Consider the following 23,093-nt stretch of genomic DNA (forward strand, 5'->3'; position numbering starts at 1 on the left):
TGAGAACTGCATAATCAATGGTTATGTCAGGGGAAAATGCCTTAAAAATATGAGACCTCCAATTGTGAAACTGGCAAAAAGCAACAATGCAGCAGATCCCAGTATAAAGTATTTATTTAATACTCAACAATTAACACAAAGTCCTCCTTTAAATTCTTTTTTTTTTTTTTTTTTTTTTACAGTAAATAAAAATGTATTATTCCCCCCATGCATGATCACTGTGTATTAATCTAAGCCTTTTATTTTAGATGTGAAAAAATAAAGTGTTTCCCCGATTTCATCTTTTAATCATACAGCTATCACGTGGTGCACTGCATTGAAAGGAGACGAGAATTATTATGCCTAATGCAGTTTGTGGTTATTTTTTTTTTTTACATAAAGTGTTAAATGAATCAACCACCCAATAAAAATAAATATTGTATCTTAAAGAACTGATAGTTTTGCAGTATCCCTTTTCTGTAAATAGAACTGTGTTGCAAAGATTTTTTCCACGTGCTGCTTATAGCAAACAAATGTAGTGGTTTTGTTTGGTTACTAAAACAAAACCTCAAACTGTCACCTTTACGCACTATTACAGACCTAAACCTAAAAGACTCCATTCTAAAAGAAAAAAGTGTGTGTTGGAGGAGGTTTTTTAGCTGCTGAATATCTATGTATAAAACAACAAGGCTAAGAAAGTCTGGTCTAATTAGCAGCCAATCATCTACATTCAAATGATCCATTCTTATCAGAGGAGAGGTGAGCAACTACTTTAAAGGAACATCTGTATAAGAATGGTGTAATTTGGAGACTGATTTTAGATGCACCATCCAGAACAATTCTGTGTAAATTATACTAATTGCTGTGACAGGAATGAATTTCAGGGATGCGTGTGTGGTTTTGAAGTTTCTTGACTGTGCACCTTTAATTACACCCTCTCTGGGTTGTCTTGAAATACTTTTGGCACTGGGTTTATAGATAAGCTATACAACTATTTACCCTGCCTTTCAAGACATTCCTTTGTGACAGCAAAGGTCAAGCATTTTTCATAATATACTAAAACAAAACTGGTTTAAAAATGTAAAGCACCAAACAAATGTTTATGCTTTATTTTGTGTTATTGTGAAAAAGGGAATACTGCATTTGAAACTGCAGAAGACTATATATCTTAATCAAAGCCATCAACCAGCATACTGGAAGTCTGATAACAATCATTCCAATCAGTTCTATTGGCTATTTCTTTTTACATAAATAATATAGACCAATCATAAAACATTTCAGCAACCTTCTTTAACAGAACAGAGGAGCCCTTTTAGTTGTTGAGAAACAATTGCAGGATCCAAATTCTGAAATTGTCTTTTGAATTATCAAATTGCCAAATTCATGCAGCTCCTAATGAAAAAAAATTCAATCAAGTTCAATAGGACTGCTATCTTCTTGACCATCTTCTGCATCATCATCTTCCCCAGCTCCCATCAGACTGTTTAAAAGATTTCCTATAATTAAATACAGGATAGTTAAATTTTAATTTTGGAAAACTGGTGGAATAAATTTATTTTGAAGTTTGTTACTGTAATGGAGTGGATAATTAAAAATCTAAATAGAGAAGTTAAAAGGTATTCCTCAAACTACAGGAGTTTCACAGTAGGGTACATTGCAGGCCCAATCAGTGTTTCTTATGTCCCTTTAAGTCAGGGGTGGCCAACCTGAGCCTGAGAAGGAGCCAGAATTTACCAATGTACGTTGCCAAAGAACTACAGTAATAGGTGAGCAGCCCCCGACCCTGCTCCCAGCACCTCCTGCCCACTGGCAGCCCCGCTGATCAGTGCCTCCCCCTCTCTCCCCGCATGTCCCAATCAGCTGTTTTGTAGTGTGCAGTAGGCTCAGGCAGGGGTGTGGGAGCAAGGACATGGCAGGCTTAGGAGAGGGGTTGGGAAGGGGTGAAGTGGGGGCAGGGTCTGTGGCAGAGCCAGGGGTTGAGCAGTGAGCACCCCCGGCACACTGGAAAGTTGGCGCCTGTAGCTCCAGCCCCGGTGTCAGTGCCTACACAAGGTGCCGCAAATTAACTTCTGAAGGGCCACAGGTTGGCCACCTCTGCTTTAAGTTATTCAGATACTTACAGATATATGGAAAGTTTTACTTCAGAATTAATAATTCTTTAAAAACAAGGCCAATTTCTAAAAACACCATGTGAAAAACATTTTATCATCAATAAAAAGTGATTACATGAGACCACAGTGATCATCTCAAAACCTGCATGCCAAAGCGAGCTAGAGCACTTTAACTTCTGAGCTAGACTGGACTAGAAAACTAGAGAGCTGTAGCTGAAGCCAAATGTTCTGTAAAAAGACTGGGCATCTGAGGCTCCGTTTACAAACAAAACAAATCAATATATTTTAAGTTAAAAACCACAGAAGCAGTGAAGTTATTTACATTAATTTTGGAAGCTACTTTTTCCAACTGAAACATTGATTAAATATTACTCCCGGGGGGATTAAATTAAAATTAAAAATTCTGCCGATTTTATTTGTCAAAGTAATGCAATATAATCGCACCAGTTTTAATTGTTTTGGTAAGTTATTTAACTGCAATACAGAAGAAAGTCACAATAACTATTCAGCATTTCCTAAACACATGAAAGTTGAGTTAGAAATACTTGGTAACTAATACCCTGCATTCCAGTTATAATCCTGGATTTTTCATTTAAATTACATTACAGAACACCAAACAGGAAGAAGAAAAAAAAAAAGCAGAATGTCATTTTAAACTGCTCAGACTTTCACACATGGAAGTCATACAGTTTTACTCATCATTGTCCTGGATCTAGCTGGGTACTTTGGAAAGGGGCTTGGTTCTGATTGTCCTGACATTTTATTGACTGCTTGGTAAAAGTTTTATTTGCCCTCAAAAGTCTTCTTTTTTTAAATGGGTAAGTAAAAATCTAACCCCATTGTGCCACTTTGGCACAGGAAAAAAGTGAGAAAACGTATAGATCTTCCTAGCTGATTCCCTTACTGTCTTTACATCACTCTGGCAATGTAGGGGCCTTATAATTTTTTACAGGTTTTTATGTTCCTGGAGGAACTGACTGAGAATGGAACAGTTAACTAACAGTAGAATAATTAATAATGTTACTATGCAGACAGGTTGCTACATTTCTGCCTCAGAGAAGATCAATTAACAAAATGTGGGGTTTTTTACAAAAGCTATTTTCTTTAACATAAAAACAAACCATTTTCAGTAACATGATACTAATATTTAATTATTTTTTCAGTTCTCAAGAAGTTACATTTTACTAGGCAGGCAGGCTGCTACACTTCTGCCTCAGGGACGGAGCCTTCCTCCTGCATACCAAAAAGACCTACCCTCCTCCATCCCCCTCGAGCGGTAGTATCAAGAGAGAGGGACAGAGTCTCTCTCGCTTGGTGGCCAGCCCCATCCCCTGACAATGATCAACATCTCCCCTGTCGGCAAGCAAGTCCCCTCCTCCCCACAGTGATTTGCATCTCTGAAGCTGCTCCAGGCACGCTGGAACAGAAGCACTGCCTGGGAAGAGATGTGTTCCCCCACAGATTTCTTTTCTGCGCAGGGGTGCACAGAAATATGCAGGCCACATGAATTCTGCACCCCCGCATGGGTGCAGAATTCTGTCAGGAGTAAAATACGGACAATTTTAACTTCAGTGGGATTTGAGGACAATCAGCACTTTAGTGACCAGGCCCTAAAAAGACACATCTGAGAAATTAAAAGTTTTTAGATATATATCAGATTGATTGATTATTGACATGCTTTTTAGATTCCAGGTTTTACTGAAGTTGCCTCCGTTAACCCTGGAAAAGTTGCTGGAAGCACTAAAGGCAGAACAGATATACACTGTAACATCTGCCTTAAATACAGGAATGAATCTTGGGAAACAAAACTGTAGTTTATAACATAGCATTCGCATGTCCTCCATCTCACTCTCACAGACTCAAACTTCTGAAAGCCTGTTTACATAAAAAGAAAAGGAGTACTTGTGGCACCTTAGAGACTAACCAATTTATTTGAGCATAAGCTTTTCATGTAGCTCACGAAAGCTTATGCTCAAATAAATTGGTTAGTCTCTAAGGTGCCACAAGTCCTCCTTTTCTTTTTGTGAATACAGACTAACACGGCTGTTACTTTGAAACCTGTTTACATACTGGATCAACTACAATAGTTATATTTTCTACTAAACTTTGGGAACCAGATAAAGGAATTAACGGGTATTTATTATAAGCCAAAGAAGTTTCTGAGGAAGAGCTTATTTCTTTATGGGAAAATATTGTAGTCAATGGTTTTTTTTAATATATTGTGGTTCAATTTGTTCCGTTCGGATTTAAAAAACACAAACAAAAACGTGAACAGTACTTAGTAACTGATGTTTTGATTTCTTCTTCCAATAAGACTTTTGTAGAAAAAACTGTATCAATATTGATTCCTCATGCATAAACAAAACATTTTCTACACAAACACTACTTACTTTGAAAAATATTAGACTTCTCTCTAAGGTCCCAGTTCTACAAATACTTCCAGATGTACTCAACTTTAAGAAATGAATATTCCCATTGAAATTAATGGGAATACTCACATGCTTCAAGTTAAGCCAATGCATAAATTTTAGCAAGAGGGTTTACTTTTCAATTTACTATTTAATCTTAAAATTTAATATTTATAGGGATATTATACCATTTCTTCCCTTTTTTAACCCGAAGTGAGGATTTTACAAACTTTATATCCGTTACAAGTATAATGGATTCATTTTATATTGGTGACTAATTTTATCTATGTTTATTTGTGTCAAAGACACTGTACATAAATTAAAATTTAATAAATTAGGCCAAATACAATGCGTAATAGTCCGTAGACTGGTACTATTTCCAAAAAGATTTGACGTTGTATCCACAGATATTTCATTGTTATAAATTACCTAGTAATCCTCCGTAGGATGATGTCTGCTTGGGTGGAACTCCAAAGAAGAGCTGTCCTATTCTATCTAGGTACTGAAATGACACAAAACAGATGTTAATTGTTTATACATGTCAAAGTATCTAAGATAAGAAAAGTCAAACCCTATAATTTTCTAGCAACACAACTTCTCTTTCCAATTTGCAGAGGAAACAAATGTTTTTGAAAAAAATAATCAAGACAATGTGCTTTACATTAATAAATTACCGTAACTGCATTCTCAAAAGGCAATTTTCTAAACCTCATATTGTTCCACTGACAAACACTTTGCAGAGTATCAATCCCATTTGATAAAACCCTGATAAAAAGTCATCCGTTGCATTTTATTAGGCTTCACAATATAGCACGTGTGTATGTTATGTTGAAAAGGCACTATTTAATCAATTCTACTGGACTGTGTTACAACTAACTACTGACAACTCACCTCATTATACATAGGATCTCTTTTCAGTGAAGGTTGATACTGTTCACACAATACTGTAAATACTGTTAGTTTTCCTCTAGAAAGGAAACAAAAGCACAAAATGTAATTTTAGCACAAAATGAAAAAAGTTAATTAAAAACAAAGTAATAAGTCATACCCGTCGACAGCCAGCAACAGAAACCAGATGAAATTTAGCAACGGTTGTACAAATGGAGGCCCCTTTTCTATTGAAGGATGTTTCTGTGTATATGTCGTAAAAACCACTGATGCACTCGTCTTATTTTTTAAGCAGAGAAATCTGAAAGAAGCAGTAAAATAGATGTTAAAAATGGTATTTGGGAGCTCCCAAGAATTTCTTTTAAACTAAGAAAAAAAAGTCTAATGTTCAGTCTGATCTACAATAACTAACTTAAATAAGCTACATCAGGCTCAATAGAGGAGTTAACAACAGAAGCTCTATTAACTGAAAATGAAGAGCTCTAGCAACTGCTTAAAATCAGCCACGGAGAAAATTGTTAAACGACTTTAAAGAACACCAGAAGCATTTGCAAATTAATAAGAGTCATACTATTATTTTAGATAGTAATAGTTAATGAGAAAGTTAATCTAAAGGAAGACATGATTCTATCCAACTTTATTCAACCTCTGTCAGAAGCACAATTAAAAACTATAATGGATGCTACTTTTTATGCATAATTCAAGTTAACTGGAGCTGTCCTTACTGTGGCCAAAAGTTTATCCCGTGGAAATACATTTTAATTTCAGCGCATACCTCATTCTTCCTGATATCCAAAATAATCACACCCCTCTTTTGGTGTACATCTGTTAATCTTGAATGACAAATAAAACTTCTCTTCTACTCTTGGTAGTGATTCAGTACTAGTACCTCAAACAAATTCTGTCCATATTGAGTCTAAATGTCTGCAAGTCCTATCTTAAGTAAATACAGTCAGATTCTCAAACAGAATTTGTCACTAGTTAATGAACTGATTGATGACCAAGATCATCCGATTCTTGAGTAATGCCAAGTTATTTCTAGTCATAGTCTTCGAAAGACCCACACACATACTGGCAACTTTCTGCTCAGGTGGCAAATATTAGCAAGTATTGAGAAGGCTGTAATGAGCGTTTTCATTTTCAGTTCTGTATTAGCCTCTGTACCTGAACCATTAGACATGGTGAGGTTTTTTTATTATTATTTCATTATTATTGTTCACTACTGACCAAGAAGTTACAACATCGATTTTGCATAGGATTATAGCTTGTGATAACTCCACATATGTTGTAAGATTTATTCTAGCTACACATCTAGGTCAGTAAAAGATTTAGTTGCATAAATACTGCTTGGCACAATATACCTTTATAAATGCTTTTCAACATATGTAATTGCCCTGCCTGTACTGGAAACCCATAAGGAACTGCTCCAGTTTACAGGCTGGAGAATGTTTCACTAAAAGCAGAAAGACTAGGTTTGAGAAATGTTTCAGCATGACAAAAGCAACCTGTCCAACCTGCCATATAAGAGGCTTATTATAATAAAAAAATTAGAGGTGACAGATGAAAGAGAAGCCATTTTTGCTGGCAGTTAGGCAGGCAGCCTGGGAACTGTTCATCTTCAGAGCGTGTTAGTTAAAACGGAGTTAAAATTGACACAGTCCAGGCTAGTAAATCACAGTATTTGACATATCCAGTTTGTAAAGCTGCATAATTATATGTATTCCTTCCCCCTATAAAACAAATACTTTAATGAGCTTAGGAAACTGGCAATAACTCAACTCATCGAAGTACCCTACACTGTCATTGAACGTGCTTGATGGAACAAAAGGAGTAATTCTTAGATGGCTTAGATTCTTAGCTCCCAGGCAGGGACCACATCAGCCTCTTGTGTTTGCAATACAATGATCTGGGCCTCTGGGCACTACCATCACATGAATAATAATGACAAGGACATATTTCAACATTGGGGGTATTATGAAGAGAAGAAAGGGATCTTACAAATGATTACAAATTCATTTTTAACATAAGGGCACTAATATATCCTCTTAAAAGGAGACCTTTTACTTTAATGATGAGGATGCTACTCTTCGATTCAGATGGATTAGTTTAGTTCTCCCAATAGTTAGTGTGATTTCACATCTTCACTGTCAATTTTTGTTGGGGTGTTGGGTTTTTTTTTTGTTTGTTTTTACACACACATATATATACACATTATGGGAATGGGTCACATATAATCTTTGAATCAAAATACAAAAGTTTTTCCATCTCATTAACTATACAAAAGACTAAAACTTTATTCACTTTTACAATTTCTTTTGCAAAAAGATATATTTCACTCACAATTACCCTACTTCACTTGAGGCCAGACTCCAGAATGCAAACAGTTTAAGCCAACATTTTGCCCAGCAAACACTTTTATTACAAATAAATGTTGAACACCTACTGTAAGACTGCCTGAGCTACAAACATGTCCACCTCACTGCGATATCCCCTGGATGATGAATATTCTACTAGCATATTAGCACATCCTTCGCCATCCATGGAGTGCAAGAAGTGATACCGAGATTCACAATAGTTTTGCTCTACAGAAGACAGACAAAAAGAAAACAGTTGTTAAGAACTCAGTTTATTATGCTTAATTCAAAAACATTTGGTAGGTTTGTTCCTTTTCCAAACAGATGTGTCATGTGGGCTGTTATGTAAACATGGGTATATACAAAACAAATACAAGGAAATGGCCATTTGTCTTTGCAAATACATTTTAAATATATTTTGAATCAGTAATATTTAAAAACTGTTTGTATTCAGACATCGCTTCTCCTGTCTAAATTGGTCTTACTCCTCAAATACACCAAATTACAATCTTGACCATCAGCATATTAAATGTATTACCACCAGTAGTGAGATGAGGGGCAAGACGTTTCACCTTAAACTCAAATGCCCTTACCTTGAATTGTGTGGAGAAGAGGTTTTGCCTAATTTTAGTCTGACCCACTCCCACTATCAAACTTAAGTTATTTCTATACCGTAGCAAAAGTTAATAGAAAATAAAAAGATTTACCAGAACTTCATTTCAGGAAAAGCTGTATTCTAGCCAATGGCCATGATATATCATAGTCATGATATTAATTATATTTTGAACCCAAGAGTCCCGTTTTAATAATCCAGCCTTTTTCAAATTAAAGTCTCAAAAGATATGACCTAAGAGAACAAACAAACTTTCATCTGTGGACGGATAGCAAGTCATCTGCTCTAGTCTGAGGACACTCAATTTTAAGTACATGCTGTTTCCTTTGCCCATCATATCCACACTCCTGCTGAAGCCTCATTGAGAAACCAACACTAATACTTCAGAAATATTCTCACTCGGCAGCTGACAACAGCAATACCCATCAAATGCCAACAAACAACTCACACAATTACGCCACTGAGAAATAGTACGGCACATCAAACAAAGGCAGTCTGAACTTTTGACCAAGGGGTAAAGTTTACTATTTTTGACTAACAACCGAACTTCAGAGCTGCAGAAGAGCGGGTCTGATTTCGTTTGCTTAGAAAGTTCACTTAGTATACTGGTGTTGGTAGAGACCTATGGGACATCAGAGAAAGTGACTTTTTGTTCAATTATTCTCAAACTAACGTTCGTATGTACTGTATATATAACACACCTTAAATTCATTCATCATCTATGATTGAAATAAGAGTTTTATGCACCTCTCTGTTTGATCATATTTTACATTTGATTTCACGCATAATGAAACCACAATAAATTCTGAAATTGCTTTTTTCCCCTTTTAAATAGCAGACACTGAAATAACTTCTAATTGGTGGTGTCTTAAACTCTATTGCGACTAGTCTGGGTTTACTAGAGCACTAGGTGGAAGCCTCACTCTGTGCTCTGCTCTGCAATAGGTTTGTCAAGCAAAATTTTAACTTATACAATAAGAAAAGAACAAACCCAATCTTTACAAAGTGATATTTTCATTTTTTTCCCACCCTTAAGAAAATTAGTTATTTATATAATTATTTTAAAAGATGTTAGAAATATCAGTGTTACAAAAATGATCAAAATCAATTGTTCCTACCTTTCCACAACGTGATGGCTAATAACTGATGTAGTTTCGGATGACCAAGTTTCCCTGATCCACCACTGGACCATTTCAGTGCTCTGGACACAAAAGCTACTCTTTCAGGAGAATTTGGATCCATCAAACTAAACACTTTAGCCAAGTTTTCTAGAAGCAATACAAATATGCAATTAACATTACCAGAAACGTAGCAAAGTTTCTCCTGTTATCAGTAAACCTTTGTAAAAACATCTTGAAAGATTACGTGTTCTTCTTAAATGAGTGACTGAACAATGTACTTCCATGTGTAACAGTCAATCTTAGCTCTGTAAATCAGTAACATCCAATTGACCTCTCCGCTGCAGTGCCAGAAACCATACCCTGCCTAGTAACTGGCACTAGGTAGGAACAGCTTCCCATGTCCCATGGCTTAGGATAGATGTTCCTTTGCAGTCAGGGAGTTCCAGTGAGGAGACAAGGCTTCAGTTAGGAAGATGCACACCAGTCATAAGAAGTATCAGGGATGGAAGCCTGTAATTAGGAGCAGGGCTGTCGGAGGACCGTGGAGTGAAATGCCAGACTGAATCTATGGAAACCAAGTGCATTCCCTATCCCATTCTCCAGTTGGTCCGCAGGCCCCTAGAACAGGAGTTGATGTGGAAGGGACTCTTCATATGATTTCCAGCTGGGCAGCTCACAAGAAGGGCTTTATGAACTGCACGCTTACCGAATCAGACAGTCCGACAAGCAAAGTTTCTTTGACAAAATGGCCGACCCGCGGGCAATGCACACATCACCACACTGACTGGATAGGAAGCCGCTGTCCATCAAAGCGGCGGAGAGGTCAATTACTGTGCAGACAATACTTGTCGCTCCTGTGCTGGGGAGAGGACAATGCCAAAAATCATGCTCCACCTACAAAACATAGTGATGTTTGCTCAAAGTATGTCCGTATGCTGAGAGCCACATCAATTAGTGAGAATCCATTATTTTTCCAGCAGTTTTGTTTGTGTGTCACTTCTGGAACTAAATTAACCCCTTAGCAAAACAGGAGCCCACAACTCACGGCACAATGAAAGGAATTGAAGGTTTAGGAAAACGTTACATTTCTGATAACACAAATTTCTCTGAAGTGCAAATACACTTGAAATTCTGTCAAACTAAACACAATGAGATAATCTCACCTAGTAGTTCATCTGTTACTTTTGCGTCCGATTTCTCTAAGGACTCTAAAACCAGCATGGACAGATCAGCAGCACTGTTTTGCTACAAAATGTGCACAAAAACAAGAAATGTATGGTTAGTGCTGAAGCTATCATTAGTTGCTAGAAAAAGATCAAGAAAATGCTTAAAGCATTTTGTGAAAAGCAGACAAATTTTCAGATGGAAAAGGGACAATTAACCCTGTCCCACCCTCACAAAAAGTAGTAGTAATTTAATAAAGTAAACCAAAAACCTGCATGAAAATACAGCACAACTGGCTTAGGTTGCAAATGCAGTGTGGACACATATGAATGTCAAAATCTCTACAAGTGATGCAATTCATCTCTACACTGAAAAGACACAGGACTCGTGCACTGGGAAAAGACTACATAGCAACTTCCCACAATAAAAGACTTGTCTGCATGGGGACATTCAGGAAAGTTAAGATGAATTAACCAAATCCTTGAAGAAGGATTGAGTGAACTAAGCAACACCACAGAAGGGCTTAATGTGCTTTAACCTGTGTATTGCTTCATGATCTTAGTTGATTTGTCTTTTCTGATTGTCTGAGTGTAGACAAGCCCTAGACTGCTTATTAGCCCAAAACTTTTAGCACTAATGAGTCACCATTTAACCCTCAAACAATTTGGAAAAAAAAAAAAAGATTTCTTACTTGGCTGTGACTGAAGAACAACAGTGCCCCTGAATACATCAGTTCTCTTGCTTCTACGTGTTTGCCTTGGGACATATACCTGCAAATAGAAACAAAGCAAAGCAAAAAATTCTTCAGACAAAGTATCATTAAGCGACAGGTTTGCATATACTCAAAATCACTTGAATTTGGAAGTAATTTAATATTACTTGAAGCACAAGGTGACACAAAGATTTATTTTCAAAGATGCATATCTGTATTGGAAAAATCAATGTATAGACAAGTGAAAACTACAATAAAGCTGGTTGTGCACAAAGCATATAGTATATGAATGGACCTTATTATAAATATTAAAAAAATAATAATTTCCCTTTCCTGGTCCTCCCCCAAAAGTTAGTCCCAAAGAGAGAACTGGTCAACAGTTAGAAGCATATGAAAACAAGGAATTATAATGGAACTTTGGAACATCACATTATCACTTTTGCCCTAACAAAATTTTTAAATATAAAAAACTTAATATTCTTACTCTCTTGGAACAGTGGGACAGCACCCAAAAGTCTGGTATGATGCACAAGACATTTATTCTTATTACATGAATAATAAATGAATGTCTCCAGCATGTCTTATTACATCAATTAATATATGGAAGTTTAAAGTGCTTTCAGTATAAATGCTATCCAGCACTGTAACATACAGTTGAGCCATTACAAGACAAGCTTGCATATCACAGACCTAAGAATGGCCCTACTGGGTCAGATCAAAGGTTCATCTAGCCCAGTATCCGGTCTTCCAACAGTGGCCAGTGCCAGATGCCCCAGAGGGAATGAACAGAACAGGTAATCATCAAGTGATCCATCCCCTGTCACTCATTCCCAGCTTCTGAGACATCTCCACTCAACTCTTTCCCAGTCTCTCCTCACTCTCTTCTAGTCTCCCCAATTACTACTTTTGGCTACTACACAAGAGGACACGGGGAAGTGCAATCATCCTTAGTAGAGCCAAATTAGTGAAGCTTTGATAGTATCTACAAAGGTGACAGCAATCAGAAAGTTACCAGGCAATATTTCAAAGAATCTGAGCAGTCGCTTTCACCTATTTACAAAGACAGCAAATACAGTCTTAGATCTTGTCTACACTTGCAAGTTGGAGTGCATTAAATCAGACCTGGGAGCCCTAACTCCTGAGGTGTCCACACTGGCAAGGCACTTAGAGCGCCTAGACCCCGCAGCTGGAGTGCTCCTGGTAATCCACCTCCACGAGAAGAATAGAGCTTTCTGCGCCCTCGGCTGAAACGCCGTGGCGTCAGTGTGGACGATGTGTTTGCATTACTGCACGGTGATTGGCCTCCAGAAGTGTCCCATAATACCTTGAAGTCAAGTGGCCACTCTGGTCATTGTTTTGAACTTGGCTGCGGGCATGCAGCTATCCCCTTTCAAAGCTCAGTTTCTGACAACACCCACGCTTTTCTGCTCTGGGACACAAAGCAAACCATTACGGTGGAATGCTCCTGCTGCAGAGGCATGTGTTTGAAAGAGAGGGGCTGATGTCGGGTTTCCCCCTTCCCCAACTGTTATCTGAACTTACAAAATAGCATGCTGACACACACTGCCCCCCAAAACACACTGTCTCTCCCCCCATGGACACACAACACACTCCCTGTCACACTCCCCATCCCCTCATTTGAAAAGCAGCTAGCAATCTAGTAGGATGCTCATGGAACAATGGGATTGGGAATCCTGCATCATGTGACGCTGTGCCTGCCCCATTAGGCATTGCAAACCCTTTCCAAACCACACTGCAGCCACTTGCACACTGGGATAGCTACCACAATGCACTGCTCTCTGTGGTGCTGCAAGAGCTGCTAAAGTGGACATGCTCCAGTCACAAGGAGCACAGTGTGAACACAGCAGCACTTTCCCTGCTGCTGTCTCCAAGGGCTGGTTTAACTCCCAGTGCTCTACATCTGCAAGTGTAGACGTAGCCTTAGAAACTTCACATTTCAAAACCCAACTGCTCAACAATTCAGCTTCTAGCTTCATTTAAAAATGAATATTAAAAACTCAAAGTGAGTCAAAAACTACCACCACCCTTCATTCCAAAATTGCCATCATAAGACGATGTGATTACCACCACACTGCTGTCATTACAATCTCCTGGACAACATCCACCACTTTCTAAAGCTAAAGGTTTTGGATAGTCTTACTGCATTTTTAATTTAGAATTATCTCCTACATGTGATAAAAGGATCTTAGAGAAATGAGGAATTATTTTTGTGGTCTTGTAATTCACAAACCTGTTTTGCTTCATTCTAGATTAGAATACTTGTCAACTGTGAAATCACCCCTGAAGGATATTAGCCATTGGTTTAAGTAGTCTTGGGTGCTCAAAAGAACATTTGAGACAAGATTACCTTTTCTAAGGGTATGTCTACAGCGGCAGAGTTATATCGCCGGCAGTTACAGTGCTGCTCAGAGAGCGCTGAAGGCAAACTGCTGTTGTGTGTTCACACTGTCAGCTGCCTGCACAATAGCATGTTCACGCCTGTGGCACTTGCAGCAGTATTCAGAGCAGTGCACTCTGGACAGCTATCCCACAGAGCAGCTCTTCCTCTTCTGCTGCTAAGAGCTGTGGGAAGGCAGAGGGGGTCGCAGGGCATCCTGGGTCCTGTCCCAATGCCCCGTGATGCATTGCTTCGCATCCCAGCAATCCCTGTGCTTCTGTCTGCATTTGGTGCCAGCTTTCAATGGTTTGCATACTGCACGCTCTGCCTCTTCAGGCTGCAGGAATGGATCCCACACTATTGACCAATATGCTGCTCGCTCTCACTAACACGTCACAAGTGGCAGTGGAGTTGTTCCTTAAACTACAAAGGCAAGGGGAGTGTGACATTGATCTCGCCGCGCATAGTAGCTACGACACGAGATTGCTTGCGGCATTCACAGAGGTGCTGACCACAGTGGAACGCCACTTTTGGGCTCAGGGAACAAGCACTGAGTGGTGGGATCACACTGTCATGTACGTCTGGGATGACGAGCAGCAGCTGCAGAACTTTGGATGAGGAAAGCCACATTCATGGGACTGAGTGATGAGCTCGCCCCAGCCCTGCGGTGTAAGGACACAAGCACGAGAGCTGCCCTGTCATTGGAGAAGCACGTGGCAATTGCACTCGGGAAGTTAGCTACTCAAGACTGCTACCGATCAGTCATCAACCAGTTCAGAGTGGGAAAGTCGACGGTTGGACGCGTGTTGGCAGCAGTGTTCAGGACCATTAATCGCATCCTGCTCCTAAAGACCATGACTCTGGGTAACGTGCTTGACATTGTGGATGGCTTTGCACAAATGGGCTTCGCTGACTGAGGAGGGGCGACAGATGGCATGCATATTCCAATTCTGGTAACACACCACCTAGCCACCATGTACATCAATCACAAGGGGTATTTCTCTATGGTTCTCCAGGTGCTTGTGGAGCATCGTGGGCATTTCACGAACATTAATGCAGGCTGGTCCGGAAAGGTGCATGACGCATGCATCTTTCAGAACGCTGGCCTGTTCAGGAAGCTGCAAGCAGGGACTTTCTTCCCAGACCAGAAGATCACGGAAGGGGAAGTTGAAATGCCTCTAGTGATCCTGGGAGACCCTGCCTACCCCTTAATGCTGTGGCTTATGAAGCCATACACAGGGAACCTTGACAGCAGCAAGGAGCAGTTCAACAACAGGCTGAGCAAGTGCTGAATGACTGTTGACTGCGCTTTTGGCCGCTTAAAGGCCTGCTGGCACTGCCTAGATTGGAGGCTGGACCTGGACAATGACAATATTCCTACGCTTATAGCCATGTGCTGTACGCTCCATAATACTGGTGAAGGGAAAGATGAAAGCTGGACCACTGAGGCTCAGCACCTGGAGGCTGAATTTGAACAGTCAGAGACCAGGGCTGTTAGAGGAGCGCAGCACAGGGCCATAAGGATCAGCAATGTCTTGAGGCAGCAATTTGAAGCTGAAATCCACTAATCGTTGTTGCTATGCTCAGGAGCAGACTGCTTGTAATGCTAGGATGTGATGGGTGCAGACGATGCACTATAAAGGTTTAAGAAAATTGCCTGTTGCTTTGCAGGGCTCTGTTTTGCTTTCAATGAAGGGAATAACGATGGCTTTCAATCCAAAACAATTATTTTATTAAAAAACAACCACCGGAGGAGAGAGACAAACAAGGAAAACATCAACACTGTGGGGGATGAGGGAAGGGAGGGTCCCAAGACGGTTAAAGATCTGTGTATATCCAGGTATCATATGCAACCTTCTCCTTTGGAGTACAATGCAGCGGGTACCGTACGTCAGCAGGGCTAAACTGCAGAGGGACAGGTGTTAAGTGCAGCAGGTACTGGAAGTCCTCAGGGCTGGACTATTACGGGGCTGGCGTGGAATGCAGTGGGTACAGACTGGAGCCAGGAGGTTGATAAGAGTGTGTTGGTGGTGTCTGGGGGGCACATGGGAAAGTTTTGTGACAGCGGCTGCAGGGGAGGGCGGGCGCAGAGCTGCTTGGTTTGTAGTGCTAGTAGCGCCTGGAGCGTGTCCGCTTGGTGTTCCATAACGTTTAAGAGCCGCTCTGTGGCTTTGTTCTGGCACACCACATTCTCCTTTCATTCCCTCTTCTCGCTATCCTGCCACTCCTTCGATTCTTGTTTTTCAGCCGCGGAGTGCATCATGACATCACGCAGAAAGTCCTCTTTAGTTCTTTGTGGCCTCTTCCTAATTCTGTGCAGCCTTTCAGATGGGAGGCTGGGCTCCCAAGGTCATATCTTTGAAGCCAAAATACAACATTTTACAGAAGCAGTATTGTTTGCAACATACAGACCACTGATTCAGTGATTTAAAACACAGCCACTATTCACATACCTGTCACTAACAGGTTGACTCCAGGCAAGCACACATGAGTCACAAGACCCCCAAAATGGTGAGTAATGGCAGGGGAAATCAGTGTTCCAGGACTGGACATTCGACATGTGGCTTTTGGGGGAGAGGCAGCACTGGGGGGGGGCAGGCCTTATAAAATCATTACTGTCCCCACATTTTCCCCAGGCTGCGTTTATTATGGAAGATATCTTGCGGCTGACAGTGAGCAGGGAATCAAGGGAGGGTCTTCTCCATGACTGCGGCTTCCACCCTGACCCTTATGTGGCTCACCTGTGTGCAGCAATGCTACCGCCGCCCCTCCCCCTGCAGTGACAGCAGAGGGGTGCAGGAAAGTTACCCTTAATGGGGCAACAAACAAAGCAGCTCTGCCAAAGAACCTGTAGCAGCAGATTGCCCAGTATCTCCATGAGAGTTTTGTGGAGATCTCTGAGGCAGATTCCTGCGAAGTGAGGGAGTCAATCCACACCATGTTCCGCCGCTCAGAATAGGCATGTGGTGGTATGCGCATCATACAGACACAAGCCCACTTTCTGCAACCCTCCTAACCCCACCAACTCGCTTCAGCGGTTCCCAAAATCAAAGCCACTTACCAGAGACGACCTCTCCTGTTTGATCTTCGCCAAGCTCTGACAGCTGTGACTGGCTAGCCTCCTCCAGGGTAGAGAAGAGCTCCTAGCTGCATGCATCTCTGACCTCTGAGTTGTCCTCTGCCTCTGGGTCCCCCTCCACATCCTTGTCCAAGATTTCCTCCTCCTGGCTCGGTCCACTCTCGACAGACATGCGAGCCACCGAAGTATCCACAGTGGCCTTCGCAGGGGAGGTGGGGTTGCCACCGAGTATTGCATCCAGCTCTTTGTAGAGCCGGCAGCTTGTGGTCACAGCACCGGAGCAGCAGTTTGCCTCCTGCGCCTTGTGATAGGCGTTCCGCACCTCTTTCACTTTGACCCTGCACTGCAGTGTGTCCCGGTCATAGCCCCTTTTTGTCATGCATTGTGAAATCTGTCTATAGGTTTCATAACTCCTACGGCTGGAGCGCAGCTGGGAGTGGACAGCCTCCTCTCCCCAAATGCTGCTGAGGTCCAGCAGCTCGGCATTGCTCCAGGTGGGGGATCGCCTGGTGCGTGGAGCAGGCATGGTCACCCAGAAAGATGTGCTGAGACCACTGCATGCATAACTGAGCAAACAGGAAGGGGACTTTCAAAATTCCAAAGGAATTTAAGGGGCGGGGCTCATGGTTGGTCACCTGAGGGCAGGGCAGTGGAGTTCAAACCGATGACCAGAGTGGCAAAAACACGCATTGTGGGACACCTCCCGGAGGCCAATCACTGTAATTGACCAGAGTGTCTACATTGGGACCGCGGCGCTGTAGCCTTGGCGCAGAAAGCTGTATGCCTCTTGTTGGGATGTTTTGTTTTTGTTTTTTTTTACAGCACTGTTCCTGCGCACTAAGTAGCTTGGCAGTGTGTACACATCAGGTGTTACACCGCAGAAAGCTGCTTTACTGTGCAGAAACTTGTCCAGTGTAGACAAGGCCAAAGTTGACCTTCCTGGATTCCCACTAATCTTGCAGCCAGACAGATAAATAAGAGATCAGAGATTGTATCTTTTTGAGCTAAGATTTTTTTTGCGCTCTCAGCTAAATTTCTGAGGCTGACCCTGCTTAAATGTCAATACTCCCAGAATTTTAATATACTGTATGCTCCAGTGATTTCATTTTTATTTGATCATACTATGCCTTCCACATTATTTTGGTCCTTGGTTTGTTTATGTGTTGTTTTTGTTTTGTTTTTTTTTTTTTTACTAAAAGATTACCTTCATCTGACTGCTGCTAAAGAGACTTTTTGTGGACTCTACCGTATAGCAGAGATTGGTTTCCTGAATGGGTGAATAGGTATGTAAGTAAGGATTTTGTAATCCTGGCTATTCATATTTTGAATAATGGCTGTTTACTGTTTTTATATCATAGAATCATGGAATATTAGGGTTGGAAGGGACCCCAGGAGGTCATCTAGTCCAACCCCTGCTCAAAGCAGAACCAATCTCCCATTTTTGTCCCAGATCCCTAAATGGCCCCCTCAAGGATTGAACTCACAACCCTGGCTTTAGCAGGCCAATGCTCAAACCACTGAGCTATCCCTCCAGATTGCTATTGTTAAACCTACTGTAACAATGTTCCCTCTGACCAGACAGGACAAAAATACCTGTTTCCAATAGGAGTATCTCTGTTCCTCCTCCTACAAGCAAACTGCACTGTAACACCACCTTCCTGCTAAGTGAACTCTAGAGACCCATTAATACTGACAGTTCAACAATACATGATTCTTTCTCAGTTCCTTGCTTCCTATTCCACTGCCCCCAAAGCATTGCCTTTCAAGGTCACTGCCTGGGGAGTAAAATACCAAAAAAATCAGGAAGACACCTATGACTAGGTGTGGAAAATATAACCACTTAAGCTTGTAGCAATTTTATTTATTTAAAGCAGCATCTTACAAGTCTATTTTAATTATCATTAAAGCATATAACTATAAATGGAAGGTATTAGGGATCCTGTGCCTGCCAAAAGCTCAGTTAAATTCCTTCTTTTGAAGATAGGACAAACAAAATAATACCTTTTTAAAATGAAAATTGTTTAAAAAATAGTTGTGTTGACATAACTAATGTACTGCATTACGCTTATCAAAATATAAGTGGTGCGTATTTGCACAGTTACATAGTGGAATTCTATGTGCAGGTTTATTCAGATGTGAAATGAGCACATTACAAAAGCTAAAGACAAATTAAGCCTTCAAATCTTTCAAAAATAGAATTTCTCACTTCATGATACTGTATAGTCACTCTCCAGATCACGACTGTAGTTATTAAGAAAGCAACACAGGAAACTAAGTAGCACTGTACCTGGCATGTCAATTAATGAATTAAATTGATAATGCTTCTTGTTCCTTATCTTTTATAAGATTCCCCATTGTTATAGATTACAGTGGAGTGGGAGCAGGGAAATGTAGACATGGATGGAAACATTTCTGTGAGTAAACCATCAAGGTCTCATTTAGATTAAACAAAGTGTCCATGAGAACTAATAAAATGTAAGCCAATTTGACTATCACCTTGAAGTTAAACCTGGAAGTCTGACTTGAAATTTCAAGAGTCAGAAACCTAGACGCATTTGAACCAGTCAGTACCTACATTAATAATGCATCCGATGAAGTGAGCTGTAGCTCACAAAACCTCATGCTCAAATAAATTGGTTAGTCTCTAAGGTGCCACAAGTACTCCTTTTCTTTTTGCGAATACAGACTAACACGGCTGCTACTCTGAAACCTGTACATTAATAATGAGACCCAAGTATGTACATTCATAGGAACATAAGAATTGCCACACTGGATTAGACCCGAGCTCCATCTATCCTGTCTTCAACAGTGGCAAGTATCAGATGCTTCAGAGGGAGGTGTAAAAACCCTGAAGCAGGGAGAAATGGATAATTTGTCCACCCTAATTAGGTCTCATCCTAATCTCTATCAGGGAATGGTTTAAACCATAAAGTTTAGTATCTCTTCCAAAATTTATTAGCACTAACTATAACAGCTCTAGATATTCTTGTTATTCCTAAGTGGTACCCCTTTCTGAATATTGATAAATTCTTGGCCTCAATGACTTCCTGTGGCAAGGTCCTCTTTAATTATGACTTATTATGAAAAAGTATTTCCTTTTTATTATTTTTGAATTTACCACTTTTTATTTCACTGAATGCCTCCTTGTTCTTGTGTTATGCCTGATCTACCCATGTTAAATTAATTCAATGGGTTCGAGCCAGGATGCAAGTTACTGCACTTTAAATTACTATGAAAGAAAAGAGTGCTTGTTACAAGTTGTGTAAGAAAGAAAAACAATGTCACAATCTAAACTTTTCTGCAACAAAATTAAAGATAGACTTCTGCTGACATAAATGGTGTCAACAGAAGTATTTGGAGATGTATTGTTACCCTTAAACATTTGAGTACTATTTAGTCACTCAGACTAATATTAAATGCAAAAAAGAGTGCTTAATAATAAAGTCTTACACAGTAGATGACAATTCAAGATTACAGCAGCCATGTACTCAAAGCAGTAATACCACAGTACAAATACTGTATCATGAAGCAGACCTGTTACATTACTCATTAATAGACAAGGCACAAAATGTAGAGTTGTGCTGTAATACCTGCCTTTTTAAAAAAATTTCCAAATTGACTAAACATGGTGAGAAATCAATGTTTTTTTTGAAGAGTCTTCAAATCAAGTTCTGCTTGATAATCTGTCAATGACACTAGAATCAGGACATCCAAAAACAAGAATTACATCTGATCTGCGATTAAAAGCCAACCTGCCAAGCCACCCATTTGGAGAGAGACCCTCACTGCGGATTCATTTTACTCTTAAAATGGGGGATTTCATTGTGTATTTTAATTAAAATATTGATCAATGTTTGTTTTGTTTTTTAAATTCAAATTGTAATTTTATGACAGGTTTGAAGAAATTTGCAGTGTACTTTTACATATGAATGACAATTAAAAGGAAAAAAATTCAGAGTAAAAGAAGAGTTTACAGGTGCTAGGAATATACCTAAGTTACCACCAAATGCTAACTTTTACCCATCATGAGGTTTACTGCAGAACTACTAATTCAATCACACTAATAATATTAACACACTGTACTACTATTCTATCTTCCATCTGGGGATCTCAAAGTCCTTTAGCAAATGTTAATTGAGTCCTTCAGCAGCTTGTTTTAATATATTTAGCCTTTAAATAACTGACAAGAAACCGCCCCTCATGAACTCACATTCTTTGATCCATCTTAAAATGTGACCTCATCCTTTTGTTTAAGTTTAAACATCCCTAAAAAGGAATGAAAGCAGCTAAGAAGGTGGATGGGGTACAATGTAACTAACCCATTTATGCATCTCAATAGAAAAAGGTGCAACACTACCTTGATCATTACCTCTCTTTCTGTTGGTTAGAGAGGAGACCCCTACCAACAGGACTGGCCTTAGGATGCCAAGATGCTGGAGCAAATTGGCACAACAGGGTTAAGAAGAAATGAGTAAGGAATCTTTTTCTCCAATCCTGCTTGTTCCAAGGCAAGTCTATGAGTAGTACCAAACAGCCAGAAAAGGAAGAGAGAATGAAAAACCAAGCTGCATCCGCTTTTGGGCCTAATTGTTGTTGAGATCATGTGGGACTTTCTAGATGTGTGTGATGACATAGGCCTAGCAAAGCAGTAGAGTACAAAAAGAAGAGAAGTTGAATAATGGGACTATTTACATATGGGAGGCGAGGGGCCCATGATTTACAGGTCTGTGTGGACCTTCCACAAGAGGTCAAGCACCCATCACGCCACAGCTGAGTGGTGGTGAAGAGCTAGGCCAGGAGCTGCCTCACCTCCCAGGCCAATCACTTCGGGGAGGAGGGTAGCCCATGATCATTAACTACAAGACCCCACCAATCAATGGGTGGCCCCAACCCAGAGTAGGTTAGAGATGGGGGGCCAGTCTCCAGACTTGCTGCCCAGGGAGTCTCGGGGCACTATAACACCCCCCTTCATTGCCCCCTCCCCCGCAAGCCAGACTCCAGCCCTGGTTCATAGAATATCAGGGTTGGAAGGGGCCTCAGGAGATCATCTAGTCCAACCCCCTGCTCAAACCAGGGCCAATCCCCAATTTTTGCCCCAGATCCCTAAATGGCTCCTTCAAGAATTGAACTCACCACCCTGGGTTTACCAGGCCAATGCTCAAACCTCCCCCGCCAGCCAAGAGCCCCTCCCCACCCCGCGCCAGCCAGACTCCAGCCGCCCGTCATTACCCCCTCTCCCCCCAGCCAGACTCCAGCCCACCCCCCACCTCCCGAGGGGGAAGGACGAACTAGGGCGGCGGGTCGAGGGAATTATTCTCACCCCTCCCGCAATCCCCTTCCCCTCAATTCCGCCTCCCCTATGCACTTCACGCTACCCCTCACGGTGAGCACCTCCCCGCTCTCGCCCAATCAGCTGGCGAGTAGGAGAGACGGGCAGGCCGCGCGTCCAACAGCCTGGGCGGGGCGCGCGGGCAGCACGGTAGTGTGCGGTCGGAAGGCTCTGGAACGAGCCGAGGGGAGGGTTGCCGGGCCGGGCTGTACCTGAAGAAGAGGGTCCGGTACATCTGGTGCGCCTCGTAGTATTCGCCCTTCTCCACGCTGGCGCGGAGCTTCCCCTCCACCCGCTGCACCCCACCCCGGTTCCGCCCGCCGCCGCCGCCGCCCTTCGAGGCTTCCTGCTCCGCCGCCGCCATCATCGCCGCCGCCATTGATGCGGAGAGGGGCGGGCGGAGAGAGACACGGGCCCGGCCCCGCAGCTGCCTTGCTACACGCAGGCCCTAGCTGCTCTCTACCCGGGCCGGCTTCCGTCAGCCCCGCCCACCAAGCACGACGGCAGCCTGGGCGGGCCAGTGCCCGCAGCGTAGCTTCGCGGTGGCGACGCCACACCACGTGACTCGGCGATGGGCGGGGGAGGGAGGAAGGCGGCTATGGGGGAGAGGCGGTAATCGCAGAGAAGGGGAGGGATGGAAAGCGTGGGCTGAAGGGAGCGAGGAGGAGGGGAGGGAAGGTGCATGCGGGGGGAGAGGGAAGGTAGGAGTGGAAGATGGTTTTGGTGAGGCCAGGGCTGAGCTGTCCCAGCTGGAGGGAGCAGTGGGATCCTCTGACAGGATTGCCAGCCAAGGCTAAGGCTGCTGCAAAGGTGCATAGAATCATAGACGATCAGGGCAGGAAGGGACCTCAGGAAATCATCTACTCCAACCCCCTGCTCAAAGCAGGGCCAATCCCCAATTTTTGCCCCAGATCCCTAAATGGCCCCCTCAAGGATT

At 41.7% G+C, this 23,093-nt stretch overlaps 1 protein-coding gene across 1 annotated transcript; it reads right to left on the reverse strand.

Annotated features, from left to right (window-relative positions):
- Positions 1-96: 96 nt before the first annotated feature.
- GET4 (guided entry of tail-anchored proteins factor 4) lies at positions 97-22,665 on the reverse strand. Its single transcript, XM_074964588.1, has 9 exons — positions 22,369-22,665; positions 11,330-11,408; positions 10,638-10,719; positions 9,472-9,621; positions 7,830-7,968; positions 5,547-5,687; positions 5,390-5,465; positions 4,928-5,000; positions 97-1,475 (listed from the first exon to the last, which is right to left on the reverse strand). The coding sequence occupies exons 1-9, from the start codon at positions 22,533-22,535 to the stop codon at positions 1,387-1,389; spliced, it is 996 nt and encodes a 331-aa protein (XP_074820689.1). The 5' UTR covers positions 22,536-22,665; the 3' UTR covers positions 97-1,386.
- Between the last annotated feature and the right edge of the window lie 428 nt (positions 22,666-23,093).

Source organism: Natator depressus, chromosome 10 (assembly GCF_965152275.1).
Source record: "Natator depressus isolate rNatDep1 chromosome 10, rNatDep2.hap1, whole genome shotgun sequence".
Lineage (NCBI taxonomy): Eukaryota > Metazoa > Chordata > Testudines > Cheloniidae > Natator > Natator depressus.